We start from the raw sequence: 26,857 nt of genomic DNA, 5'->3' as shown, positions 1-26,857 counted from the left end.
ATGAGATGGGAGGAGGATTTAAATTAAGCCAGGGATTATATTAATACTGGCCTCAGTGATCTGTCGGAAGAGATGGGAAACAAGGAAAGCCTAGGGGGGTGAGGAGGGGGAGGGCAGCACAAGGGCCCAAGGTCGAGGCTGTTGGCAATAGGGGACCAGGGCAGCCTGGGGAAAATGTGGGAGCTCCAGGGGCGTGCATGTGGGGCACTGCTGTACACAGCAGCTCCAGGGCAGAAGTGCAGGATGCTGCTGGTACCAGTGGCAGACACAGCCTGCACCACCCACTGGGAGACCCCTCCAAACCAGTCCAGATCCCCATGCCAGCTCTGTGAGGACCATGCATTGCTGGAGTGAGCCTCTGAGCATGGGACACTTGCCCCTGCCCAGTTCCCTTTGCCTGGCAGCCATTCAGTCCTGTTATTTGCCAGTATTTATTGATCAGGGATCTGATTTAGCATATAAGGGGTGAGCCCTGATCGTGAACAAGAAAGAGCCACCACGGCAGATCCTGTCAAGGCAGCAGAGGCATGGTGCTCTGCTGCAGTGCTGTGCCATGCTCTGCCTTCCTGCACCACCCCTGTGAGGCCTGGCAGACACCTAATCCTCAGGGGAAGCTGCCTGCAGGCTTTAGGGGGAGCAGCACATCCCTGCAGCTCAGCCAAAGATGCCACATGGCCAGTGACCCCAGCTGACCATGCTCGTGCTCGAGGGGCCCCCTGTACCTCCAGGGTAATCTGTGGGTGCTGACAGCTGGTGGAGTCACCTTCCTACCTGAGCAGGGATGTGCCTGGTCTGATTTGGCTCCCAGCGGCGGTGCAGTCTGGTTGTCTTGCTGAGCTGGATAACAACCAGTTTGGCATCTGTGGTGGACACCAGTTACCCACCAAGTGCTCTAGCACTCCCTTTCTCAGCAGATAGGGCAGGGAGAAAGTAAGATGGAAAAGAACTTGTGGGTCAAGATAAAGGCAGATTAATAAAGCTAAAGCTGCATGCAGAAGCTAAGGAAAGCAAAGGATTTATTCCCTACTTCCCATCAGCAGGTGATGTCCAGCTGCTTTCGGGGAAGTAGGGCTTAAGCACTCATAGTGGTTGCTCTGAAAGACAGTTGCCTTCTTTTGTCTCTCTAGCAATTATATTGGCAGCCTTCTTGGGATTTCCTCCTCTTAACAGCTCTCTTCCCTCTCACATCTCATATATGGGCTTTCTGCTTCAAGCTGGGTTCACCATCCCACTGCCTCTTGTCCTGCCCTGCTCAGGCAAGAGGAAACAGAGTACAGCACATGCATCTGGGGCTCATTCTCCCTCTGAGCAGGGCAGGAGGGGACTGACTTCTTGGGGTGCCCCTGGCAGCCAAGCACTGGCTTATAGGCACGAGGAGGGACAGATATTTCATCAAAGTTCTAGAGCTAATAAGGTGTTTTCATATCTGGATAATACATTGCTGCCAAGCTGCCAGAATGACACTGGGACACTCTGAATCACCTTCTTCCACACAGCATGTGTGCACTGAACACCCTCTGGATTTCTGAAGACATCATCATTGTCTAGATCACTGTAGATGACCTCCAGCATTACTAAATTCTCTCAGGTGCTGGATGCCTTCACCTGTGCTGGTGCACTTTCCTGAGTAGTTCACAAGGTCTTCCCTGGATAGATATCTTGCCCTCACACTTGAGAGGAGCTACCTGCAGAGACTGTGAATTGCTGCCACAAACCCCCAGTTGTTAATTAGTAGTTTTAAACAGCCCATGTAAGGGTGAACAGGGACCTCTTGAGCACAACAAAGCCACCCACATCAGCCCTGGGTAAGGAGAGGGAGATGTATTCCCTGATCCTCTCCACAAGGCAGCTCCCCCAGCAGAGCAAGGCCATCAGTGCCACAGCAAAGCACAGAGACATGGTTTGTACTAGCATGTTCCCAAAGCCCAGCAAAGTAAAGAGATAAGAAATGCAGCCAACAAACACTGTGGCCCAACAGGAGCTGCCTACTTAGTAACTACTATGGCTAAAGCACACTTAGCACAAGTTAAGGAATGGGCTTATCTGGGCACGACCTTGTGCTGGTGGGAGCCTGCTGAGAGCAGCACTGCCCTGGAGGGGACCTCACCTGTGGGTCCTGAGCACCAGGGAGTTTGTCTGGAGATGGGGACGTGGCCCAGGAGCCATGTGCTGGGTGAGCAGTACCAGGGGGTTGCACTGGGGCAGGGACTCTGCAGGGCACAGGGCTCCTTCAGCATGAGAGGTTTTACTCCCCTGGCTCGGCTGCATCCCTGCCCAGAGGAGCTGCAGCACACATGTGGCTGCTTGGCTCTCACTGCCAGCTCTGGGAGTCAGGGTGAACAACGGGAAGCTGGTGCCAAGGTGAGGAGCCCTGATCCAGCTTGGACCCCCTGCCAGCCCGTGGTCACACAATGCTGCCAGCTCATGCCTCGATTAATTCCTCACACGTCCCGTGCTGCAGCTGGGGCTTGGGCCTCTGCTTTTGTTCCAGCCCCGGTGCACAGCTCTGCAGCTGCTTCTCCAAGGCATGTACCCAGCAGCAGCTCCAGCCCCTGGCATCTGCTCTGAAACAATTTCCAGCACAGGAACCCCCTGAGCAGTCCTGCCACCCCTAGCCTTGGCCACCCCCATTTGCCCTGAGCAAGTTGTCAGGTATCCCATCATCCACTTATCTCCCCAGGAAGGAGCTCCATAGGTGGAGCAAAGCTGGGGAAGAGGCATCATTCACCCCCTCTACCCAACCTGCCCTGAAAAAGTGACCTGTCTTGTTTTTGTGAGCTGGTCTGAGGCAGCAGGGAGGGGGACATTCCTGGGCTGCAGAGCTGCATCAGACACAACACTGCAGGCAGGGGCTTGTCCCAGCTTCAGTGCAACCGCAGGCCAGGCACTGGCTGAGCCACGCACCACTGCCCTCACCTCCCCACCCATCCCCTGCCCTTCCCAAGAACCCCTTGGCTGGTTTTTAGGGACATGTTAGATGACAGGGTGGCACAGCAGGTATCACCATGGGAGGCAGCACCAGACATAGTTCTACCCTGATGTAGGTGCACAGACAGGATGGGCCTTTGGCAAACAGCACAAGGCATCTGTTGCAACACGCATATCTGCTGCCCATGGCTCCAGAGCTAGTTCCTGGAAAACTACAGAGGAGTCTGCCAGGCTGGGCAGGGGGGAGTTCAGCCTGTGCTGCCACGGACTCTGCTCTGGGACCCAGAGGAAAGGCACACGGCAGCACGGGCAGAGGAGGGGAACAGGGGTATCCTGGCTGTCGTTTGGCAAGGAAAGTGCCTGGACAAAGGGATGGAGAGAAGCTGCTCCTGCTGTGGCTCTGGAGGTGCCTCTGCCTTGCCTGGAGGTGATTCTGGGGGGAGTGGCAAAGGATCATATTCCCAAGCTGACCCTTGGTTTGTACCCTGCACCGCACCCACTGTGCTGAGCTCGTACGGGCACCATGCTGTGCCCAGCCTGGCCCCAAGTTCCCCCTGGGCAGCAGGAGAATCCCATGCAGGTTCATCCAGGCAGGTTTGGGGCTGTGGTACCACAAGATGCCACCAGCACTGTGTGCCTGTGGGGCACACAGGCTTTGACAGAGGACACTGATCTCTGCCCTGGCCAGACAGAATGAGGTGACATTTCCTTATCCACTGTGGAAAGGCTTTGATTCTGTTTTTCCACCCCTCACATCATGAAGGTGTATGAGCAGTCTCAGGCACCCCTGGCAAACTCCTGCCAGCTGTGCCATGACTTGGGCGTTGGATGCATCCCTGCTGCCATCACTGCCATGGCTTTGAGCCCCCACCTTATTTCTCCCTCCACTTCCTGGAATGCCATACCCCAGCTGTTGCCTGTTGAGAGGAATAAATCACGGAGAGGGGGCTATGCATTGCGAACAGGGGAACAAAATGGCTTTTCATGCCATAATCCTTTGTAATAAAACACCAGAGGCGAGAAAGATGATAAACAATGTCTCCTGTGTGAGCCAGCTGCTTCCTAAAATAAAGCGCTCCTCTGCTCCGTCAGCTGCCCGGCTCGGGCGCAAGTGCGGGCGGTGCCGCAGCCGCCGGAGCCGCGTTCCCGCAGGAGCACATGCTGCCGCAGCCCGGCACGGCCCCTCCGGCCGCGGGAATCTGCAGAATGCGGCCGGGGGGGCCGGTAGCGAGCACCGAGCTCCGGCCGCGGGCAGGAGCGGGCTGGCAGCCCCCGAAGGGCTCGGCAGCCCCGGCGCCAGCAGCGCCTGTCGCCCGGCCGAGGCACGCAGCCCGGCTGTTCCCACCTGCGCCTCGGGCCGCCCCAGCCCCGGCACATGCGGGCAGTGCAGGGCTGGTGACCCCCGGCTTTGTGCAGGGCCAGGGGCTGGCAGCAGCCTGGCCCTGAGCAGGAAGCTCTGCGTGCTCCCGGTTCATCACTGCTCATGCTGAGCCCTCCGTGGCAGGGGATGAGTAAGCTCCTGCTGGTAAACCTGACCTCCAGGGCATTATTTCAAGAGCAGCAATAACTTGTGCACTGCCGGGGAAGGTGTTGGGTTGTGCTGAGTACGTGCAGCCCACAGGCCAGTTTGCCAGCACAGGTGTCCAAGGGTTTCTGGCTCACTGAGTGGGTGCCTTTGTGGGTGCAAAGGGGCAGTGGTGTTCCCTCCGCATGGCCATGAGAGTTCTTCAGCACAGTGCTCCTCCCCACCACAGGATAGGGACATCCTTTCCATGTCACAAAGTGGCCCCATCACACACAACTCTCACACACCATGGTAGCCTACTCTCAAATCCTTTGCCAAAGGACTGTGGTCACTAGCCCACACAACACTTTCATTTCCCCACTATTGCTCCTTCTCTTCTGCCTTCCTCTTTTACAGCCATGTGCTTTCCTCTTTAACTATCCCCATGCAGAGATCCTCCCCAATCAGTCCCAGCAGAGGTTTCCCTGGCAGCTCATGCTTGCTGCCCCTTGTTCCCCTCTCAACCTCAGCTGCCATGGGGTGGTTTGAGCTCTGTGCTTGGCAATGTGTCTGTGCAGGCAGCAGAGACCTGGCAGGAAAAGGCCAACCCAAGTGACACAGAGGTGGTGACATGTTTTCCTCAGAGATGCAGGGAACAGGGAGATGGGGATGGGCAGGATCCACCCCTTGGGGAGCTGCAGCATTCACCTGTCTGTGCAGCCTGGCTTCACCTTACCCTGTTTGCTCTGGTGCCAAACACATATCTTAAAGGAGGTTTGCTCGGCCTATCTGCAGTTCAAGTTGAGGTTGGCAATTTCCTGTCATCCAGGAGCTGCCTTAGGCTTTGATCACTGACTGATCTTGGCTCTCACCACTTTCTGCTGCAGTTCTGGGAACTGCCAGACGGTGAGTGACAAAGGGAAAAAACCCTGGCTGCCACAGTGCAAGAGCTCCCTCGCCCTGGGTGAGTTGTGCCACAAACCAGTGTGGTGCTGTGGGACATCAGGAAGGTGCCACAGACTGGCAGGGAGCTGTGGGGCACAGGGCAGCCCAGTACAGGGCAATGCACAGGCTGACTCAGGCACCTCCTGCCAGAGATGGGGTTGTGATCCTCCACATGTGTGTGTTGGGCCAAATCCTCTCCTGTTGGAGTCAAAGAGGATGGAGCAGTGGCAGGGACAGACACCCAGCCACAAGCCCTGATCTGAATTCACCTCATGCTGCTGGTCACCAGGTATTTGCCCAAATTCCTCCTGATGGTGACTCAGCCTTCTCCTCCCTCCTCTGCAGTGAGGCCACGGCTCACTCACATCTCATGGAGCGTGGGAGGAAACCGCCCCAAAGCAGCAGGATGGGCCCCAGATGGGAAAGAGGCATGGATTATATCATCCTGGCATTGCCAAGAGGGGCTGACACGAGGAACTCACCTGGTGCAAGGGAAGGGTCACAGAGCCCTGCCAGGAAGGCCCAGCTCCTGGAATGTCACCCTCTGTGTGTGGGCAGTCCATGCTGCTCAAGCCACCACATTTCTAGGGGACATCAGTCTGGCAGGTGTCCTGGCCTCCCACAGCACTGGCAGCTGTGGGCCCATGTGTGCCAGGGTGAAAAGGTGAAGGTCTGGGATAGGGAGGGGAAGTGCTGATGTAAAAGGCTTTTCTGTAATGGTTCTCCCCTTCCTGGCTCACGCTTTGCTGGCAACAGGGACATTTTGGACACCGGTTAGTCAAACAGGTAACTCTTTACCCTCAGTCTTTACCCACATCTGGCAGGGATGTGGTTGGGAAAAGCACCTGGACTGCCCTCACTCTAGGTGAACACAGGACCTTGGCCATAAGACACACAGGGATGTGTTTGCTGGGGAGCTGCTCCCAGCTCCAGCTGATGTCCCTGGGTCCAGGCTGGGGTGACTTCCTTGGGGCACAGACCTGGCCGTGCCAGCATGCACAGCCCCATGTCTGAATCTGTATTGCTACATGCTGGGGATGGCTGCAATGAAAAAGCAACCCAAACACAGATGCATCAACACCTCTATGGCTCCCCAGGATGCATGGGGGTGCCATGGCCACTTCCACAGACTCAGGGTCAATGCTGGAGCACTGCCAGCTCCTGGCACCAGCCACCCTGCCACATGCAGCAACCCACAGCCCTGGCCCTGGCTGCCAAACCAGCTGGCTCTGTGGGACTGGGGTGCCCAGCACCCCTGGCAGGCTCTGCTGCCTGTGTGCCCAGCTCAGGCTGAGGGGGAAGTTATTGTAAGCACAGCAGTGCCAGGGAGGGGACACTCCTGCCGTGGCCTTGCAGACGTCCATGTGACTCAGGGAGAGATAAGTGCCCTGGTGCTTTTCCATGCCCGCAGAGGGGCCCGTTGCAGCATGTCACAGGGAGAGGCATGGGGCGGTGTCAGAGCAGCCAAGGTGCCCTGGGCAGCCAGAGACCTCCCTATCCCCAAAAGCAGAACTGAGCAGGGCAGATCAGCCCTGACACTTTGTGTTTCTGTCCCAAAAGCTTTACTTGGTTCAACTCAGCCTCTGGCTTTCAGGGATGGGGAAAGCGTTCAGGCTGGCTTTACCTGCCTGCCTCTGCTCCATAAGAAAAACCACCCCTGAGCAGGGACACATTGTCACCCTGACAAACCACCCTGGCTGCTGGCACTGGGAAAACATTCCCATGTCCAGGATAGGGGTCTGTCCTGGGGACATCAGGGTGCTGAAGGGGCACAGCCATCCTTCCTAGTGCTCAGCCCAACAGAGCAGGAGCCCTAACTGGGCCTCTGCATTGCTGGCCTCTGCCCTCACCCCATGGAAAACCCCACACGCTGCCCTGACAGCACACAAACACCAAACCCTTACCTGCAGCTCTTTCAATTCTGCTTTTTAAGGGGTGGAGGCAGTGTTATTTGCAGTCCTTGGCAGGCAGTGTGGGTGGAGGCACATAGATAGGCACCGTGTCCAGACAGGCACAGCAGCCCCGTGTTTGTCCCCAGCTGACCAGGCTCGTTAGGAACACTGACCAAAGCTGTCAGCTGGCAAGTTTTGGCTAGTCTGCCTCCACTCCTCTGTAAGTGGGCTGGTGTGTTCAGTGACCCTGCAGGCCAGGTAGAGGTGAGGAAGCCCTGGCAGTAGCCAGGAAGCCTCAGCATAAACCTGGAGGCACTGTCAGGGCTCACCCACACTGTGCTGGCAGCCAACTGCAGGACCCAGGGATCTCCACACCTGCAAGGCAGGGCTGGGATCAGCCCAGAGTACCCAAGGGATTTACTGCATTCAAACCCATCCCTACAGGGCTGCAAAAACCACCTGCAGTCAAGGGTAGTGGTGGAGGCTGGCTCAAGGGGAACAGAAGGGCAGTGCCATGCAGTGATGGGAGAATTGTGCTCCAAGATTTGGGTAGGCAGAGCTGGCCTGGCCACCACACCAGCAGGACCCAGGCCAGCATCTCCAGCCACACTGACAAGGCACCAGCCCAGCTCCACATGGTTTTAGGCAGGGGACACCAAGTTTTCCAAGGCAGAAGGCTCAGCCCTCACATAGGCAGCGAGACCCAGGTTAGCCTCTGCTTTTAGATGTACCAAGAAACCACAATGGTGGTGGAGCACAGTGGCCATAATCATGCCAGCAACACTCCCAGTTCCCCAGGAACTGATCCCCAAACACCAAGCTGGATTCACCCGGCAGGGAACCATCCCACATTGCCCTCTGAGCAACACTGAACCCCCAGCACTGCTGCAGCACCAGGCACACCTCCCCACCCTTCACAGGGCAAGCCATGCTACAGCCAGAACCTTTGTCAGAAAAGAAGCCACGAGCCATAGGTAGATCATTACAATTTTTTATTTTATAATAAACTTCTCATTTTTTCCCCAAGGAAGACAAAAAACTGTGAGTGAGGCTACAGAACACTGTCAGTGAAGAATATGCAAGACAGACCCAGGCTGGAGGTGAGGCCAGAAAGGTTCCCCACTCCAGCAGGCAGAAGGGGTCCATGCCCAGAAGCCTCCACAGCCCTTGCTCATCTCCCTACTGCATCAGAGCAAGATCAGTGCTGTCACAGGAGGCAGCTGAAGCAGCAGAGATGGCATCAGGTCAGGCTACTGATGGACTGAGAGGACCACGCTTTGTCCCCCCACCTGCCAAAGCTGCCAGCAAAGTGGGACAGTGTGTTAGGTGATACAGCTGTTTTCTATACATGTACGTGATGTAAATTTAAAAAAACCCACATGATTCATTTCAAAGCAAAATAATTGAGTAGTCGCTCTTCCTGCCAGGCAATCTCTCTCTAGGAAGACTTCACACATTCCTTCTCCTGCTCAATAGCTGCAAGAGAATAGAGGCCCATTAGTCTCTTGTGCTTTTTTTGGTGAAAGCACAAACTGGAGAAGGTTTCAGAGCATTCACTCAGGCCCTGGTGGCCAGTTTTGTGGTTTGATCCCAAGTGGGGTGGTTGAACAGTCAGTTTAGAAGATGACAAGCCACACGTGTGCGTGGCAGCACGTCGGGCACCTGTCTGCGTCTGTCCGCAGCAAAGTGATGCCCTGAGGGATCAGTTTGGCACCACAGCCCTCCCCGAGTGCCCGTGCCCGCTGCCCCGGGCTGCACACACCTCGGCCCGCGGCTTTCCCCGGGCCGGAGCCCCGCCGCCCCGAACCACCCCTGTCCGCCGGCGGGGAGAGCGGCCCCGAGGGCTCTGCCCCGCCGCTCGCGCCTCCCGCCCCGCCAGCCCCGCACTCACTCTCCTTGGAGGGCAGCGTGTTCTTCTCCTCCGTGTTGGTTTTCTTCAGCTTCTTCTTATCGAATTTCTCCACCTCCGACAGATCTGGTTTGTCGCACATTTTGCCTGCGAGACCCCCGCCGCAGTCAGCCGAGGATGGGGACGGGCAGACAAAGGCGGCCCCGGCCCCCCCCGGCCCCCGCCGCGGACAATAGCGCAGGGCGGGGCGCGCCGCCGCCCCGGGCACCGCGCCGCTCGCCGGGCCCGGGCAGCCGAGCGGGGCGGCCCCCGGTGCCCGCACACGGCGCGGAGCCCTCCCTGCAGCAGGCAGCCATGGCCCCCCGGGACCCGCCGCGCCCACAGCCCCCGCCCCGGTGCGCCTCGGCGAGTCCCTGCTGGCAGCAGCGCTGCGCGGAGCCCCCTGCGCGGCCCAGCCCGTACCTGCGGCGCTGTACGGCGCGGTGTGCAGCGGATGCGATGTGCGGTTGGTGCCGGTGCCGAGCCCGATCCCGTTCCCTGCACGTCCAGGTGAGTCTGGAGCGCGCGCCGCGCGGGGCGGAGCCTTTTATACCCCGGCCGCCGCCCAGCCCGCGCGCCCATTGGCTGCCAGCCCGCCGGGAAGCGCGTGGCCCGCCAGGGGGCGGCCGCTCCCGCCGTGCCGCGCGACGGGGGCGCGAGCGGGACCGAGCGTGAGGGGCCTGAGGGACCCGAGCGGGGAGGGGCCGGCGAGAGAGGAGACACCGAATGGGGGCTCACCGGGGACAGCGGCCACACACCCTCACAGCACACACGGACAGGCGGCACACAGCCCTCACAGCACACGCGGACGCAGCTCCTGCTGCCTCCACACACGGGCATGGCTCCCACTGCCCCTCCTGTGCGCACACGCACCTGGGTGCCAGGTGTGAGGGGCAGCAGGCTGGTCCCTTTGTGACCACATGGCTCCACAGCCACTGTCCCAGCCTCAACCCCCCTCACCAGAAGCAGGTGCCCCACAGCAAGGGAGGCAGCTGTGGCCCATGTGTGTGTCCAGGGATGCTCCCACTGCTGAAGCAGAACTAGAGTAAAACAAGCCTTGGGCTAAAGCCAGCACCCTATTCTGTGAGACATGCTTGGCCACTGCCCAGCTCACGTCTACACTGGCCACAGCACTTCCTGGGGAGGGCTGGTGACTGTAGAAGCAGCATGGGTGGACAAGAAGCTGACCATACTCACAAGCTCTTGCTTGGCTGCAGCAAGGCTGGGGAGCAGCCCAAACTGCACATGGGCTGGTGTGCAAGTGGAAGAAACACCTTTGGTGGTAAAAGCCAAGGGGCGTGCAGACAGCCTATTTGATCCCAGTAGGAAGGACAGTGGCAGTCTGGGGGGCACTTGCATGCTGGCCACCAGGATAGAGGGGGTAGAGGGCCAGGAGGGTTTTGTAGGTGCTGAAGGGAAGGAGGGGAAGGGGAGGAAGCAAAAGAAGAAGTATCCTGACTGCAGATGAGGCTTGCAAAACCTTTCTGCAGAGATCTTGGTGCCATGGCGAACAGGAACCTGTTACTGAGCACCAAGGGGTAGCAGCTGTGCTGCAGCAGCTCTCACCTCCACCTCCTCCTGGCCTGCCAACCTCTGGGTTTTGCTCGGGGCTTATTGGAGATTTTGCAGAGAAAATCCCCAGCAATCCGGAGGGAACACTTGCTTTGTGTTCTTTAGCAAGACCGACTGCCTTCTTGGCAGCAGGGAGCGGTGCTATCCAGCGACAGCAGGTCACGGCCGGAGGTGGCCCTGTGCCGCAAACCCCGAGGCACCTTCTCACTCCTGCCACAATGTGGGCTCTGAACTCAAGAAGCACCAAGAGCTGGCAAACGCTGAAAAGGCAAAGGCCAAGATCTAAGGCCAGGTTGCTCCTCCAAGAGGAGTCTGGATGAGAAGCAGCCTCCCGTTCCTGTGCTGGGGGGAGGGAGAGGCTGCAGGCACAGCTCCAGGCCAGGCTGCTCCCAGAGCAGCTCTGATTTGGTGCTGCAGCCCCAGGCAGGGCCAGGTTTGGAGCTGCAATCCCAGGCAGGGCTGCCTCCATAAGCATCCTTCAAACCCACCCTGCAGAGCCTGCATCACACAGCCCAGCCCCAGTGAGAAAAGGCTCATCTTTCCTGCACAGCCAGCAAGAGCCAAAACATCCATTCAGTTTCAAAATGAACGCAGAAAATGCTTTTTGCCTTCGTGCAAATAGTCAGACGAGTGTTTTACCATGTGTTTACTCTCTGGCCGTGCTCACCTTCCCCTCAGCTTCCCCCTTTGCTTGCCTGCTCTCCACATGCTTCTCCTTTGTGGATGCTGCAGTCTGACGTAGCTTTTGTCCCTGGCAGGCAGCGAGTGCAAACGAACCTGAACCCCACCCTGCCTGTGCACAGCCCCTCACCAGCAGCAGCTGCACCCAAAAACCTGCTCACCATCCCCCCAGCTGCACCCAGCACCGGCAAGGCACAGCCCCTGGACAATGTGCTACATCTCCCGATGCTGCAGCACTTTGGAAGTCCCGGGTCTTTGTCTGGGCACAAAGCCACCACGGTGGCCATGCAGGCAGGGGAAGAGGAGCTCCCCCTTCCTCAAGCCACACAGGCACCACCACGCTCGTACAAACCACGGCCAGAGCAGCTTTAAAGCCAAGCCTGAGCACTGCCAGCAGGGGAGAGGTGGGGCTGCTGCTGGGGAGCTGCTAAAACCCATCTTGCACAAAGAACAAGAAAGGAGCTTATATCCCAGCAAGAGCTTTTCCCCAGCAAATTAGCAAAGCCTCCCATAACAGCACAACCAGCTTCTTTCTTACGTCTTTTGGCATTTCTGCTTTCAATAATTTATAACAAAAGAACTGAGACATCAACAGATAGGGAGAAAGCAAAAACAGCCCTGACCTGAAATAGCACAGACCGACTGCCAGCCATTTTAGATGGGTTTTAAATCTCGCACAGAACAAGGCTGCCAGGCTGATAGAGCCTCCCCAAGAGCCATTTCCAGGAATGCCTTATTCTCCTGTACTGGAAGGAGGCACGTTTGCTCTGATCAGGTTTTGCTCAGCCTCCTGACCCATCTGCCTGCAGGGCACCACGGTGACAGCTGCCAGGCTGAGCCACTCCACAGGGTGACAGCACTTTCTCCCATTTTCACCCCAGCCTCCTGCCACAACCCTTCACATCCATCAGGGCAGGAGCACACACTGAGGAAGGCAGCAGCAGACTGGGGCTGTTGTGTCTTACAGGAGGGCTCATTCCTCCTGTGGATATTGCTGCAGTTCACAAAAGGGCTTGCTAATACCATTTTCCCCTTGTCCAACAGCAGCAAGACAAGGTGCTGCTTTCTTTAGATCACAGGAACACTGGCTCCAGGAGACCTCCTTACATCAGTAAGGCAGGAGGGAGGAGCCAGCAAATTATTTTGAGGTGTGTCTCATTGTGCTTTAAACAGTGGATACATCCTGCTACCTGCAGGGCACACCTGGCAAGCTCAGTTCCCACACTGTGCATCAGTTTCAGGTACCTGGGCAGGTGGGCGAGGCTGATACAGGACTAGTGATTGACGTGTTCCTTGTTGTGGTGAATTAGCAGGCAGCAGACATGAGATAGCCACCAGCACCAATTCCAGCATCCTCACAGCTGCAGCCACACTCTGGCTGTGCCTGTGGCAGAGGGAGCTGATGGAGCCCTCCCCTGCTCCGCCAGATCTCCAACTGCAGGAGCACAGCAAATGACTCAGTTGAGATTTTCTCCTGGGAAATAACTTGTTTTGTACAGGAGTAACTCAGACAGCTGTGAGGAAAGCCTAAGACACCCCACAGCTCACCTTCAGACTTTGGTGAAGTCTCCCTCCCTTCTGATCTGAAGGCTTCAGAGCAGGGTAACTTTACACAGGTATGAGAACTCTCTCAAGGAGGTATCTCACATCCTTTGTAAGAGCTACAATGTCATACAGCACATTAAGTCTGTGCCCTCTCCCAACTCAGATCCCTGGTTTTACTAAAATAAGAAAACATTATATACTCACTAATAGCAATGATCGCCTGTGTACAAATGGCTGTAAAGCTCTGTTCGGTTTTTTTATCAAAGGACGGTGAAATCTGCTACATAATCCTGATGAGACCCACAGCACCTGCTATTGATGCTATATGAGACCCCTACCCTGCTATTTGGGGCAAAAAACTCCATTTTTTTACTTATTCACTGGCCAGTACTGCAAGACATTTTAACAGATGGACAACAATTGTGATCCTCAGCAAATGCCTGCCTGAGGCCACGGTTCAGTCTAGGCCTGGAGGTCTGTTTGTAATGCCAAGGACCTTTCTCCAGACCTGCCATCTCATCCTTCTGACTTCCTACTTTCCCATCTGCAACACACAATGAGAAAGGATCAGGGTTTAGTCAGAACAAGTGCTCCTCAGGACATAATCCTACTGTCTCTGATCATCAGCTTTGTGTGAGACACTTACAAATTCTTCATTTGTACTTGTTAAAATATTCAGGCTTCCCCTACCTGAACACGATGTGAACAAATCTGCTCAGATACATAATTGAACAGTACTAGAGAAGCTGCACTGCCACCTCTAACAATTAAGTCCAGGAAATCAAAGATGGACAAAAGGAATTACTCAGTGCTTGGTCCCATGCTTTTCCTTCCATGCAATGTGAGCAGAGCCAAGCTGAGCCTCACAGCTGGCCAACATGTACAAGGGTTAAACCAGATGACCTTGCAAGGTCCCTTCTAAATAAAAGTACTCGATGATCTACCCTTAAAATGACCCAACTCAGAAGATTCATGTCATTTAAGATGTTCAGAAGTATTTACAGGCAGAGGCCGTGGTTTTTAAATAAAAGTTTAATTCCTTCATCAGGTCTTAACTTTAAACACAAATGCTGCTGAAAATCCTCCCAGCACTGCTCTGATGTCCTGGCCTTTGGCTCTCAGAGCAGCAGCAGGATGGCAGCAGGGGCTCCCATACAGGAGGTGGGATCACAGACTCTCAGGAGAGCTCAGTGCAGGATGCAAAGCAAAGAAGCAAGAGATGCACAGTTTCCAGACAAACACCAATTCTTATACAAAAAGAAAAGCTCTACACTAATAGAAGTGTTAATGTTGCCACAGGACAGGAGTTTAGGAAGGGAGAGAAGTCTTCAGTAAAAGGCACAACTAAAGAAGTACTTCCCTAGATTTTAACCACATCTTTCAGTTAGTTCCACTTATACCCCAGCCCCCAGCCTCTCAAAGCCATGCTGGTTACTGTAGAAAGTAATTTCAAGTTCCTTCTTTTCCCTTTTTCCCTTCCTCCAGCTCAAAAACAAATAAAAAAGGAGTGCTTATTAAAAAAAACAAACAAAAAACCAAAACAAAAGAAAACCAGAATAAAACAGTTTGGTCTATAAACCGTAAGAGTTCAAGAGAGACTTAGCAGTTTACCTTACGATTGTCTGGTACATTTTCAAAGTATTCAAGTTTCAGATGATACTTATTACATCCAAGAGCCTCAGCCAGCTCTAGTTTTGGTATTTTTCTTTCAGGCACTTTGTGGCCTGTCAGTTGGTGTTAAATCTGCAGTTCTCCCAGTATTATGTATCACCAGCCACTTCAACCCATTGCCATGAACACTCCTGGCAAGCATCAGACCCACTCCAAGGGCTCCTTCAGGTTCTGTTGTCCTGCAGCCTGCAGTGCTCCTTGGCTTTTAAGGTATTTTGCAAGAAGCAAGGCTTTCAAGGAAAGGCAGACAGTGAGCAGGACAATGTGTCAGTAACTTCCAGGCTAACAGGACTGTAACAGGCATTGAGTGAGAGGCTGAGCCAACTGGACACAAAGCTGTTGTGTTTCAGGTCACCCCAGCATCTGAGCAGGCACTTGCTAGATGCAACAACCTTGCTGCTGTTGGACAGAGGCTCTGTTTACTACTGTACTGATAAAAAAAAGAGTTGGGGGTTGCACAGCAGGTCAAGGTGCAGCTGCAGCACATGACAGCAGTGCTCTAGTTAGCTAGCAAGGCTAACAGGAAGCTGAGAAATTGAGAAGCTGGTTTTAGCCTGCACTAGAAACCAAAGCACACAACCACCACAAGTTCTCTATGTCAGAGCTTTTGGAAAAGAACACTTGTCCAGGATGCACCTTCCCCACTAAGCTAGCACAGCACTGCACAGACTCTGCTCTCACCCTCACTTTGCTGTGTAGTGCACTAAAGGGCATTTAATTTCATCAACAATTAAGAGAAATTCAAGTTTGCAAGCTACACTGATCTCCTTTTATGGGAGGAAGCTGTAGCAGAACCACTCCCATGGTGTCTCCCAGGGCTTCACAAGGGTCAAGCTTGGCCAAGACACAAGCCTTCCCCAGCACTCTCCAAGTGTCAGGTACAGAGTGGTAAGACAGCCAGCAGTCTCTTGGGCTCTTGCTGTAGATCCAGATCAACATGTCCTAGGGAGCTCTACTTCCCAAACAATTTAGGATGCACATGCCAGATCATCTAACCCTGCCCACAGACAAACCCTCTCCCTCCCCCCCTCAAAATAATTGTGGCAATTAGCCATGTGTCAGTCCTGCTCTCCACAGACCTGCAGAATTGAGTCAGTGCTACTGATCAGCTCCATGCACAGGGCTGCTGGTGGAGTTGGCTGTTATAAAGATGAGCTTTCCCCCTCCAGCCTCCCAGTGTTGGGAACAGAGCCAGTAAGCCTGACTTAAGCAGGAGATGTGGAGAACTGCACTGGAACAAGCAGAGTCTTCTACTGAACTTTACAACAAGCTGAACAACTTTTGGTTTTAAAAAAAAAAGCCATACAAGCAGCAGCTGACATCTGTTGTTATAAAGGGACATGGCTGAATAGGTAGGAAACAGATTCCCCATTATGAGTCCTCCTGATGGCCTCTGCAAGGATCATGGAGATGTCAATCACCTGCAAGGGAAGAAAGATGCATCAGTGCCATTGAGAAAAGGCATCGAGCCTGAAAGAACTGCTGGGAAGTCAGGGACAATCTAAAGAATAAACTCATCACCCACATTTGAACAGGCCAGATGCAGATAAATTACTTCTACACAGGATTAGGATTTAATTACATCTAAGCCTGAAGATACCCCACAAATAGCACTACAAATATTCTAGTTGGTCTGTCAGAATTACAGTCTACTGTTGCCTTGCTTTGCTCAGACTCCCTAGACTCAATCTGTTTACCACAGGACTCTCTTATTCACCTTGTGCAGAGAAGTTAGGGCAGTCTAAATCAAGATGAAATCACTTCCCTTGAGCCAAGAGGTTTTACCACTGCTGCCAGCAGTCTGAGAGATGAAGCTGCTGTGCTGCAGCTCAGCTCCTGGGCGCTGTGCTGGCTCCATCTGGTGGGGTCAGAAAGGTAGCAGGAGGGAAAGCTGAGTCTCAGCCAAATCCCAGCTCTGAATCCCCACAGCTAAAGCATTTCAATATATGTAGTCTAGTAAAAATCCCTATATTCATGGTGCATTGAGGAAACCAAGGGAAAATTGTATTTAATATTTTTTTTTTAATCTTCTAGATAGCTTGTCTCTGAAGGGAAGAAAAAATGAACAAGCTGCAGCTGCAGAGTAAAGCCTGAGACTTGTGACAAATCCTTTAGCTCTGTGCTCCTCAACATCAGACACCAGTGCATAAAATGTGAGGTATTAAAGGAGAGCCTGGAAAAATGCTCCACTGCAATTTTTGGCTACAGCTACTTACAGAGGTTGCCAGTTTAACATTTTGCCTACACCAGCTGCTGTGTGGAGCCTGAAAACAAGGTGAAGCACCAGAAATGTTTTAGAGGTTGCAGGAGTATCATTCATAAGTTAGTGCTGAAAGAAATGCAACCCAACAGCAGCTAGCAATCAGCTTATAACATATTTCCAAAAGCAGCTTAAAAATCACTGCAGCTTCAACCAGTTCAGCTGCCCTCTCACCAGCAGCGGGGAAGCCTCTACACCCACACCACAGCACTGGCTGAGTGTGAGCAGTGCCAGAACTTCTCCACATGCTTGTGTCCTAAACATTGGTGCTGTGAAGCCAAGGCCCTTCTGGAATTCAATCTGGCAAAGGACGTCAGGGACAAGAAGAATGTTTTCCTTTTGTTATTGATGTATTTGGAAAAACCTATGAAAAATGTGGATCTGCTTCTAAAGGGAAGAGGGACCCTGGTGGCAGAGGATGCACAGAGGGCAGTTAGTGAGCACCATCTTTGCATCAGCCTGCACTGACAAGCAGCAGACCTGGGTAAGGGAATGTTGGAAGACTCTTCCTTAGGGAGGAGTGGGTTAGAGGACACTTGGGCAGACTTGATATCCACAAGTCCATGGGCCCTGATGGGACACATTCATGAGTACTGAGAGAGCTGGGAGACATCAGAGCCAGGCACTCATCATCAGCTCTGAAAGCTCCTGCAGATCAGCAGAGGTGCCTGAGGACTGGGAGAAAGCAAATACAACCCAGAACTACTGCCAGTCACAGCCTCACATCAATCCCTGGGCAGGTGACAGAGCACTTCATTCTGGAGGCCATCTCTGTGCACAAGGGTGACAAGAACATGATCAGGAACAGTCAGCATGGATTCACCAAGGCAAATCATGCTTCACCAACCTGATCACCTATGAGGAAGCAACTGCCTGGATGGGTGAGAACAGTGCATATTGTCAAATTCAGCAAGGCTGCTGACACTGTCTGTCATGAAATCCTCACAGGCAAAACTCAGAAGTGTACACTGGATGAGTGGATTGAGAACTGGCTCATTATCAGCTTTTAGTTTTCATATGGATGGCAGAGGCTGGGCATAAAGTGACAGATACACAACAAAGCTGTCAGCATCAACATCAGAAGCTCCTCTCTACCTCTGTTTCAGCACTGCACATCACCCCTCCAGAGGGCACACATCCAACTACTTGCCTACATCGTGGCCCCATTAAATCAGACACCTGATCTAGGTAAAACAAGCCCTAAAAAAAATCCTTCATGAACTGTTTGAGATGAGCTGCAACAGAAGCTGCTTTATATCAGTGTAACATGACTGTTACCCCACAGCAATAGGGCCAAGAGAAAAAGGCAATACTAATGACAGTACCAACAGAACCCCTGTCAGCACTACACAGTATTGTGGGATTTTCACCCCTAACAGGTGAAGAAACAGGGTTACCACCCCCCAGGAGTGCCAGAAAATAGATGCTCACCTGGATTTTAGGGCACTGCTTCATCTTGTCCTCCTGGGGTATTGTGTTTGTGACTACAACTGCCTCAAAACAGGCATTGTTGATGCGGGAAATTGCTGGCCCAGAAAAGATCCCATGAGTTAAGATGGCATAAACTTTGGTGGCTCCAGCTGACACAAGCCTGCAAGGGGGAGTAAAGGACAAGGATGAGTAATTCTCAACAAATATTAAGATGACATAAGAGCAGGGCACATGGTAAGCATGACTGGAGACAGCCCCATGTGCTAGGAACAGGTTACCTTTGATTCCCACACTCTACTGACTTGGGGAAAAAAAGAAGTTTTACAAGTACCATGAAATCCACTACAGGCAAAGCACACACTGAAAAAACCCCTTTGTTCTTAGCTCCGGAATATTTGGAACAGATCATACAAACAACCTTCTGTAATTTTTGCTTACACAAGGTAGCAGATATTTAATACTGTGTTAATACTTTAATACTGTATTTAATACAGTATGAAATACTGTGCTAATTTTTAATACTGTATTTTACAGTTAATATGTTGCTGCTTGTAGTGTAAAGTGTATGAATGATATCAAAGTTTGAAGAGCTTATTTCTAATACAAAACCAGCTGATAGACCAGACAACAACACTTTTTACCTGGCATGGTCAGTGATGGTCCATTTTCAACGCAGGGAAAAAAGAGACACTATGGTCTTCTACCTATTCCCACTAAAAGCACTTTTAATGATATTTTCCTTATTTTGTATGACATGAATAATCAAGAAACTGCATGAGTCTACTGCAAGAACTTGTACTGGGTTTTTTTTTTTTCTTATTTTGTATTACATGAATAATCAAGAAACTGCATGAGTCTTGTGAAACTTGTCATGCAAATAATCTCCATAACCCATGACACGGTGCTCCCCAAGAGCAGGCTCCTGGTTAGGAGGGCAGCAGGCAGCCCCACTCACTTGTCTGCAGCGTGGCAGATGGTGCCACACGTGTCTGCCATGTCATCCACCAGGATGGCCACTCTGTCCTTGACGTCCCCCACCAGCACCATGCGATCCACCTCGTTGGCCTTCTTGCGCTCCTTGTGGATGAGGGCAAAGTCCACGTTCAGCCGGTCTGCAATGGAGGTCACTCTGAGGAGAGAGCAGGTCCCAAACAGCACTTAACTCACACTGCAGCTTGGGGCAAAGCTCCTTCCATATCAAACACACTGCACTAAGAGGAGCTGTCACCACATCTGCTACTGCTCCCAAGCAATTAATAGAAGGCACTCTGCCACCTCAGTTTCCCTTCGAGCAGTTAAACTGCAACCTCTGATCTAATCTCTCTCAGTGACTGCAAACAGATCTCATCTTTCATCATGACCACTGTAAACTAATTTGCATTTAAGCTGAAAACAAATCTTAACCAGCAAGGTCAGCAAACTTGAAGTGATCCAAATGATCCAAACACTTGGAAAGTTGTCTTCTCTGTAACACTACACTGGAAAGGCTTAAGTTGTGCTATGACAGGGCTTTACTGTCACTCCTGTAAGCACTCAGTCATCATGCACACAAGCACTGGCACAGACTGTGGCAGGATTACACATCCAGGAAATTCAAATACACCACCTCACATTTATTTCCATTAAAGGGACTGCAAAGCAACCTTGCTAGAGGGATCTTAACCTTATATATTGATACTGATGAACAGTAAAGTTTAAAAGTGGAAGGAGTAAAACACACATGCCCCCCCCAAGAAATTTTTCACTTGAGGTAAGTAGACTCTTAGCCCCACTAGATCAGACTTAACATCCTGGTGGTCCTACACAACTGTTAGACTAAACTGAAGCATTTTGCTTTGCAGATCTCCATAAAATACTGCACCAGCCAAGATCGACACATTTCAGAATAAAAGGCTTTTGAGCAGATTTTTTCAAGAGTCAGATTATATCTGGCTGGTTTGGCACTTCATATACTGTGTTATGCAACAAGCTACAGAAATAGCTGAATGTACAGGAGGTCTTGCCCAATCCATGGACCACAGCAGAGCTACAGAAGACATGCAGTGACCTCCACTGTGTCTCTTGGCTGTCTGTAACATCACTTCAGACATTCTGAGGCATGTGAATCACATCAGCACCCACCAACATTTTGGTGTGACAGCCCTGGATTAAAGAATACATCTGTGTCCCTCTACTGTTCACATGTAGCCCTCAGACAGAAGCACCAAGGAACAGCCTAGTTTCTCCCAAAAAGCCTCTGAGAACATTCTGGGCTGCCCACAAACTGGCATGTTTGTCTGCAGGGAGATGGGAGATTGTAAGGCTATCAAAATAGAAATGTGCTATGGCATATGCTGCTGATTTTTGGAAAGGAACCATCTATCTTCCTTGTTCTCAGGGAAGATGAAGAGAGGCAGCAGGCTTAAATCACAGCTAGATATTCAAATCCAAGGTAATAAAGTAAGAAAATACCTCAAGAGACTAAGTTTAATTCTGCAAAGAAAGCAGCCTGGATAAAAATGTATCATTAATCATCAACACTAAGCTTGCCTTGGCATAGGGGTGTAGGCTACACTATTTCCTCCTTCAGTTGGCATAAACACCCTTGTACAAATTGGTTTACTCCAAGGGAGGTAGCTCTTATGCAATTGCTACCTATGCAGTTGTGATTCTAGAAGCTATTAAATGCTCCATGTAGCCCAAGAAACCTTCTAAACAGTCCCTAGGAAGAATACCTGACCACTCTTCACCAGCTGTCCCAGACTGCCTGAGAGAAGGCACACTGAAAGAAGGAAATTTTTATGTTTTAAAAATAGTCTCAAGTATTCTTAGGAATTGAGGTAGACACAGAAGCAGCATCTCAAGCTACCTGTCTGACAGCTCACCTCTTGGCTCCACCAGCATCTGGTGAAACAATGGTGCAGTTCTTCCACTCTGGAATATTCTCTTTGATCCATTTCAGTACAGCAGGCTCAGCATATAAATTATCAACAGGGATGTCAAAAAAACCCTGCAAGGAAGACAACAGGAACAGATGTAGCTGAAAGCCCCATTCCAGAAACAGTTGTAGGAAGCCTTCTGTATCATCAGGCATGCAATCATCACCTTTCCACAGCTTTCAGCTTTCCTTTTTACTTCCCTTGATGTAAGGGCAGTAGTCTTTGGGATACACAGAATAGTAATGGAAGAAGTCTTCAGAGCCAGAAATAGTTCAGCAGCATAAATAACACTTTATATTTAACACCCCCACAAAATGAAACTAGTTCTGTCCTGGGGGCTGCAGAAAGCCTGCAGCAAATGCACTCATTTCCAGAGCAGCTGGCTGCCTGTTTACAGTCAGTCTTTAAAGCTCATTACCCAAACTGTTCATATCTACAAAACAGGCTTGAGTAACATCTGTCTTTAAAGTAATGCAGCTGGTTCATAACTTTACAGTGACCCTGCAGACTTCTCCAAATCTCATAGGTCACCAAATAGCAGAATTTAACTCTGGAGTAAACAGACAGCTACTCCTGAGGAATGCTTCAAGGTACAGGGTAACAGACCCTTCTCCCCATCATTCCTTCTGTGCTCAGCAACACAGCAGCCCCAGCCAGCTGCTGGAAGCACATGTGCACAAATGATCCCATTAAATCCCATCCCTGCTGCTGGTGCAAGGTCAGCCCTTTCAGCCACACCAATTCCAAGCCCTGTAAGAAGAGGGACCCCCTTGGGCTCAGTTATTTCATGCTCGGAGAGCCTTCTCAGCTGGGCCCCTATAGATTTTTTTCATCTGAGACAGTATTTCTGGGCAAATCATACTGAAGTGTGAATGACTGCACTTCCAAGTGTTAAAACAACAGCCAGCCCACTTACTTCAGCAAGCAGTAGCTCCCTTACCCTGTGCAGCAATACAACAGACATCCTTCCCTCTGCCACACCCCTCTCAGCTGCACTGAGTTGGTTTCTTGGTCTTGAGCACTTGCTCAAGGTGGAGAAAAACAAAATCAAACTGAGCTTGCAGCCTCTCCTCTCCCTGGCAAATATTCCTGCCAGCTTTCTTGCACAGCCCAATCAAGACTTTAGTTGCTCTGTGAGATATTTTGTTCATAAGCCAACAAAGGCTATGAATGATTTTCAATTCACTACGAGCTTGGGAGAGAACCAAGGCCAGCCTGTGTGGGAGGGTGGCACTGAATGGATACAAATGGGATTGCCCATCTTTGCCAGAGGCAGGCTATCAGATCACTGTCCTGGTCAACCAAATCCACAAATGCAGCTGTGCCAGGACACCTGAGGGCAGAACTAACTGCTCACCTCTCCAAGACAACACACTAGGTATCAGAAATACTGCTCAGAATTTAAAGACACTCTCAATTTCGCATTCCTCCAAGGTCTAGTGAAGAACAAACGGTGTCACTGTGTGGCAACAAAGCTGCAGTGATCCTTTACTAGCTCATTTACACAAGACTCAGTCTGATGAAGATCTATACTTTCATTTACAGGTTAACCTGTCACCCACCTCCCCACCCAGTCCCAAATTCCCAACTCTTGATCACTGCAGTATCTCCAAAAAGCAGATGACTGGAGAGCTGGCAAAGCAGCCAAGAGGCTCAGACTGGAACAGGTCAAGCCCCTTCCTGATTTTTGCTCCTACCTGAATCTGAGATGCATGCAGGTCCATGGTGATGATGTGATCTGCTCCTGCCACAGACAGCATGTTTGCAACCAGCTTGGCAGAGATTGGAGCTCGACTCTGGTACAGGAGAAAAAAAAGACAGTACAAGACAAGTTCAACTCCTTCATCAAGATGTCAGCCTTCTGCTTCCAGGCAGTGATTCACAAGCAGTTACTAAAAGCAGCACTCATTAACATTGCATCTTCTCATCAGCTAGTGATTAGACTTTAGTATATTTTCAAGAAGAACTAGATCTTTATGAAGAGATCATTTTGCAGTCTAATGTCTCAAAGTTTAACAAACTGAAGAGAGGTTGGATATTCAGAGGAGGTGACAAAACTTTATTTAAATCCTCTCCAGCAGCCAGGACTTTCAAGGTGTGCCTTTAACTTCCCTGCAGGAACCTTCCCCACATCCCTTACCTTGTCCTTTTTGTCCTGCCGGGCGTAAGGGAAGCAGGGGATGACAGCTGTGACTCTGCTGGCTGAGGCAATCTTGCAGGCATTTATCATGATGAGGAGCTCCATCAGATTGTCATTGATTTCCCCACAGCCACTCTGCACAATGTAGACATCCTCCCCACGAACACTCTCGCCTATTTCCACGCTGCAAACATCACAAGAGAGTTGGAGCCAAACACAAATTAAAGCCCAGCCATTACCTGTGCCTGCAGAGCAACCAAGGCCCTGCATCCCCGAGGTGCTGTGGGTGACAGTGCCATGTAATCAAGGCTGTTAACAGCAACACTGCTGTTTATTTGCTCAGTGGCTATTTTACAGCGCTCACTCATCAGATTTAATGGTCTAGCCAGTAAAGCTAAAAGCACTCAGCCTGTACTCTTGATCTCAACACAAGCTGAGCATGTAAACACCCCAGAGCAGGCCTTGTTCCCCTGCAATCACAAGCACAGCCACCTCTAAAAGCAGCAGTGCACAAAGGAGCAAGGGCCCTGGCCAGCCACCAGCCAGAGTGGGGTCAAGCTGCTACCAGAGCAACCCTGCAGCCAATTATCAGATTGAGACTCATAACAGCCATTCAGGGCTCCAGCAGAGAAGCACTCCAGCCTTTCACTCTGGAAAGGCTTCTGGGGTTAATTTTCTCCTGGATGCAGTGCACGCTAATCCCTGCTGATGAAGGGCCTGAACACAAGCCAAAGGTCCTGTTTGCCAGCAGCAAAATGCCAGCTCCAGTGCATGTATGGAGACACCTGCACCACAAAGAGTAGGAAAGAAACCACTTCAGTTATAGAGCCCCTCAGGGTAGAGCTCTAATTCTAATATTTCCTTCCCTGATCTTTCTGATCTCTTATTTAACTTTTTCTGATGACTGTTGTCTATTTATATCTTACTGCTCAATATCCATCAACGAGCTGCTGTCATCTTTACTGCTCACTGACTTACAGGATGCATCCATCTCTTGTGGAGAGCTTCTGTCAATGAGAACTCTGCTGGGGAACTGGCTGATTATCAGCAGTTAGCATAAAAGTATCATCTCCAATATTGGGGTGATTTAAGATATTTATTGTACAAAAAAAGTCTATGAATTATTCTGTTGAAAGTCTTACTCTTCTGGGAAAGCACCTGCTGTCAGTTTATTGGGGTTAATAATATTCTTTAAGTCTTCAAGTCACATTACCTGCTGACATGGGAACCTGCTGGCCAGCCAGCTAAATGGGTAAGAGCAGTTAATAAGGAACAATGAGAACAGTGCAAGGGCTGTAAATCAAACTGAACTTTTTATAACTCCTCTATAACTCTCTGTACTACCTCTAAGCTTTCACAATCGATATCCATGGCAAGAGAACCATAATACTGTATGTCACATGTACATCATGGATTTTTCAGGGGGAAAAAAATGTGCTTCCAGAAGGAGTGGGTTGGAGCAATCAAGGTTCTTTATATTATACTCTTGGTTTATACAGGGTTAGGGTATTCTCTAAAGCAAGCTTAAGGAGCTCTGAACAAGTTTAAACCTCCTTTTTAGCTTTACGTAGGATGGCAGCAAGATTTTTAAAGCATAGCTACATAAACCAAGGCGAACATTAGGTTTCAAAGCTGGAGGGAAGCAGACTGCGTGACTGCAAATGCACCGTGGGATGCACGGAGGTGTGAGCCTCCTCGCTCTCCTTAAGAATTCCAGCAATACTTTCTAAGACTCTGAAGCTCCTCAGCGAAGTTTAAAGGTACCAGCTACACGCTAAACACAAAATTATCAAGCCTCAAGTCATCAGAGTTTAGATTTAAGCATGAAAAGCCTAATCAGTGTAGGTGCAACTCCGAGATGTGCAGTCCCATCAGCTCTCGGCTTCGGGGTGGAGGGGGCAAGGTCCGGGTAGCGAATTGCACCGCTCCAACACTGCCACAGCGGCCAGGGCACACAAATCCTGCCAGCTCAGGAGCCCCGCGGGGCCCCGGGCGCTGATGGAGCCCCAAAGGCGGCGGTGGGAGCCCCAAAGGCGGCGGGGGGGGAGCCCGCGTGGGGCCCGCGCCGTGAGGCGGGGGCCGCTAGAGGCACGGCCCGGCCCGCACATGGTTCCCGGGGCGCACCGCGGCCCCGTCTCGTCCCGCACCGAGAGCCGGCTGTGCCCGGGGGGACGGGAGCGATGTACCCGAGGGCTCCGGGGCAGCAGGGGCGCGGCGGGAGCGCTCCAGGGAGGTCTCCGAGCGCAGCTCCGCAGCCGGGCCCGTCCACACGGCCACCCGAACTACAACCCCCATCACCCCCCGCGCGCAGGCCGCGTGGTACCCAGGGCCGCAGCGCCGCGAGGCCTGCCGGGAGCTGTAGTGCGGCCGCGCCCCGCCCCGCCTCACCATGTCTCCTGGTTGCTGAACTTCTTGGTGACCACCTTGCCCAGCTCCAGGCCCAGGCGGTCGGCGATCTTCTGGGACAGGTCCTGGTGCGAGCTACCGCTGAAGATCTTGATGTTGGGCATGGCGGCGGCTGCGGCACCGGCGCCCTTTTTCTCGCCCTCCTCGTCGCTCCGCCACGCAGCGCCCGCGGCTGCCGCGCGGGGACCCGCCCGCCTCCTGCGAGGACGCGGCACGGTGGGTACAGGTCACACCAGTCGCCTCTACGCCGCCATCTTACCCTTTCCCGCCTACCGCGCCGACCCTTTATAGCCTCTCCGCCCCGGGGACACACCCCCAATCGCTTTCTATTGGCTGTGTCGCAGAAGGGGGCGGAGTTCTGCTAACCGGCGCTGCAGTAGTGGGCGTGGCTTGTTCCGTCCCCTTCCCCTTGAGGGCGAGGAGAGGCGCGCGCGGCCCCCAGCTCGGGGCGGGGCCTAGGTCAAGAGGCGGCCTACGATTGGTCGCTATGTGGCAACCTGCGCTGCGATTGGCCAGAGCGGCGGCGGGCCGAGCGCGCGGCCGGCCGTGCCCCACGTGTCCGCGCGGGTGCAGCCGCCCCCCGGCGGCCATGATGGCGCCCCCCGCGCCGGGGGAAGGCTCTGGGCCAGGGCCCCGCTGCCGCCTCACGGCGCCGCCACCGCCGCCCCCGCCCCGCCACCGCCGCCCCTCCGCCGCCAGCCGGGCCCCGCCGCGCCGCCGCCACCGTTACCTCAGCATGCCGGCCTGCCCGCGCCCGCCGCGTCCGTCCCCGCCGCCCTGCGCGGCGCTGCGCGGAGCTGGCGTCACCCGGCGGGCCGCGTGTGAGGCGGTACCGGCTGACACCGGGTGGCACCGGGCCCGCTGCGGCACCGCCGAGCCCCGCGACAGGGTGCCGGCCCTGCCCTTCAAGGGCTGCTCTGATTTGGGTCAGGGCTGCAGCCCGCCTGGCGGCTGATTTATTCCTGAGGGGCTTTAATGTTTACAGTCAGGATTTTGTACCCAATTTCATACCAAATTATATATTTATATCTATATATATATACATATAGATATATAAGATAGATACATATATGTGT

The 26,857-nt window shown here is 52.5% G+C and overlaps 2 protein-coding genes across 2 annotated transcripts; both read right to left on the bottom strand.

The window, feature by feature from the left end:
- Positions 1 to 8,244: 8,244 nt before the first annotated feature.
- Positions 8,245 to 9,715, bottom strand: LOC135447712 (thymosin beta-15A homolog). Its single transcript, XM_064712800.1, has 3 exons — positions 9,581 to 9,715; positions 9,161 to 9,265; positions 8,245 to 8,745 (listed from the first exon to the last, which is right to left on the bottom strand). Exons 2-3 carry the CDS (start codon positions 9,258 to 9,260, stop codon positions 8,708 to 8,710), a joined length of 138 nt encoding a protein of 45 aa, XP_064568870.1. The 5' UTR covers positions 9,261 to 9,265; positions 9,581 to 9,715; the 3' UTR covers positions 8,245 to 8,707.
- A 4,254-nt stretch (positions 9,716 to 13,969) lies between these two features.
- Positions 13,970 to 26,079, bottom strand: PRPS1 (phosphoribosyl pyrophosphate synthetase 1). The gene is made up of 7 exons (XM_064713106.1): positions 25,764 to 26,079; positions 23,376 to 23,559; positions 22,933 to 23,031; positions 21,182 to 21,306; positions 19,273 to 19,446; positions 18,318 to 18,477; positions 13,970 to 16,047 (listed from the first exon to the last, which is right to left on the bottom strand). Exons 1-7 carry the CDS (start codon positions 25,883 to 25,885, stop codon positions 15,955 to 15,957), a joined length of 957 nt encoding a protein of 318 aa, XP_064569176.1. The 5' UTR covers positions 25,886 to 26,079; the 3' UTR covers positions 13,970 to 15,954.
- Positions 26,080 to 26,857: the final 778 nt, after the last annotated feature.

Source organism: Zonotrichia leucophrys, chromosome 4A (assembly GCF_028769735.1).
Source record: "Zonotrichia leucophrys gambelii isolate GWCS_2022_RI chromosome 4A, RI_Zleu_2.0, whole genome shotgun sequence".
NCBI classification, from domain to species: domain Eukaryota; kingdom Metazoa; phylum Chordata; class Aves; order Passeriformes; family Passerellidae; genus Zonotrichia; species Zonotrichia leucophrys.
This window is presented reverse-complemented; position numbering and strand designations above follow the sequence as displayed.

Bases quoted from the DNA above. Each gene is read 5' to 3' on its own strand.
- LOC135447712 (XM_064712800.1), bottom strand. From the start codon at position 9,260: ATGTGCGACAAACCAGATCTGTCGGAGGTGGAGAAATTCGATAAGAAG. The intron at 8,746-9,160 runs GTGAGTGCGGGG...ATTCTCTTGCAG, and splicing joins CACGCTGCCCTCCAAGGAGA to CTATTGAGCAGGAGAAGGAA.
- PRPS1 (XM_064713106.1), bottom strand. From the start codon at position 25,885: ATGCCCAACATCAAGATCTTCAGCGGTAGCTCGCACCAGGACCTGTCC. The intron at 23,032-23,375 runs GTAAGGGATGTG...CTCCTGTACCAG, and splicing joins GGCAGGACAAAAAGGACAAG to AGTCGAGCTCCAATCTCTGC. The intron at 19,447-21,181 runs GTGAGCTGTCAG...CTCTCTCCTCAG, and splicing joins GATGCTGGTGGAGCCAAGAG to AGTGACCTCCATTGCAGACC.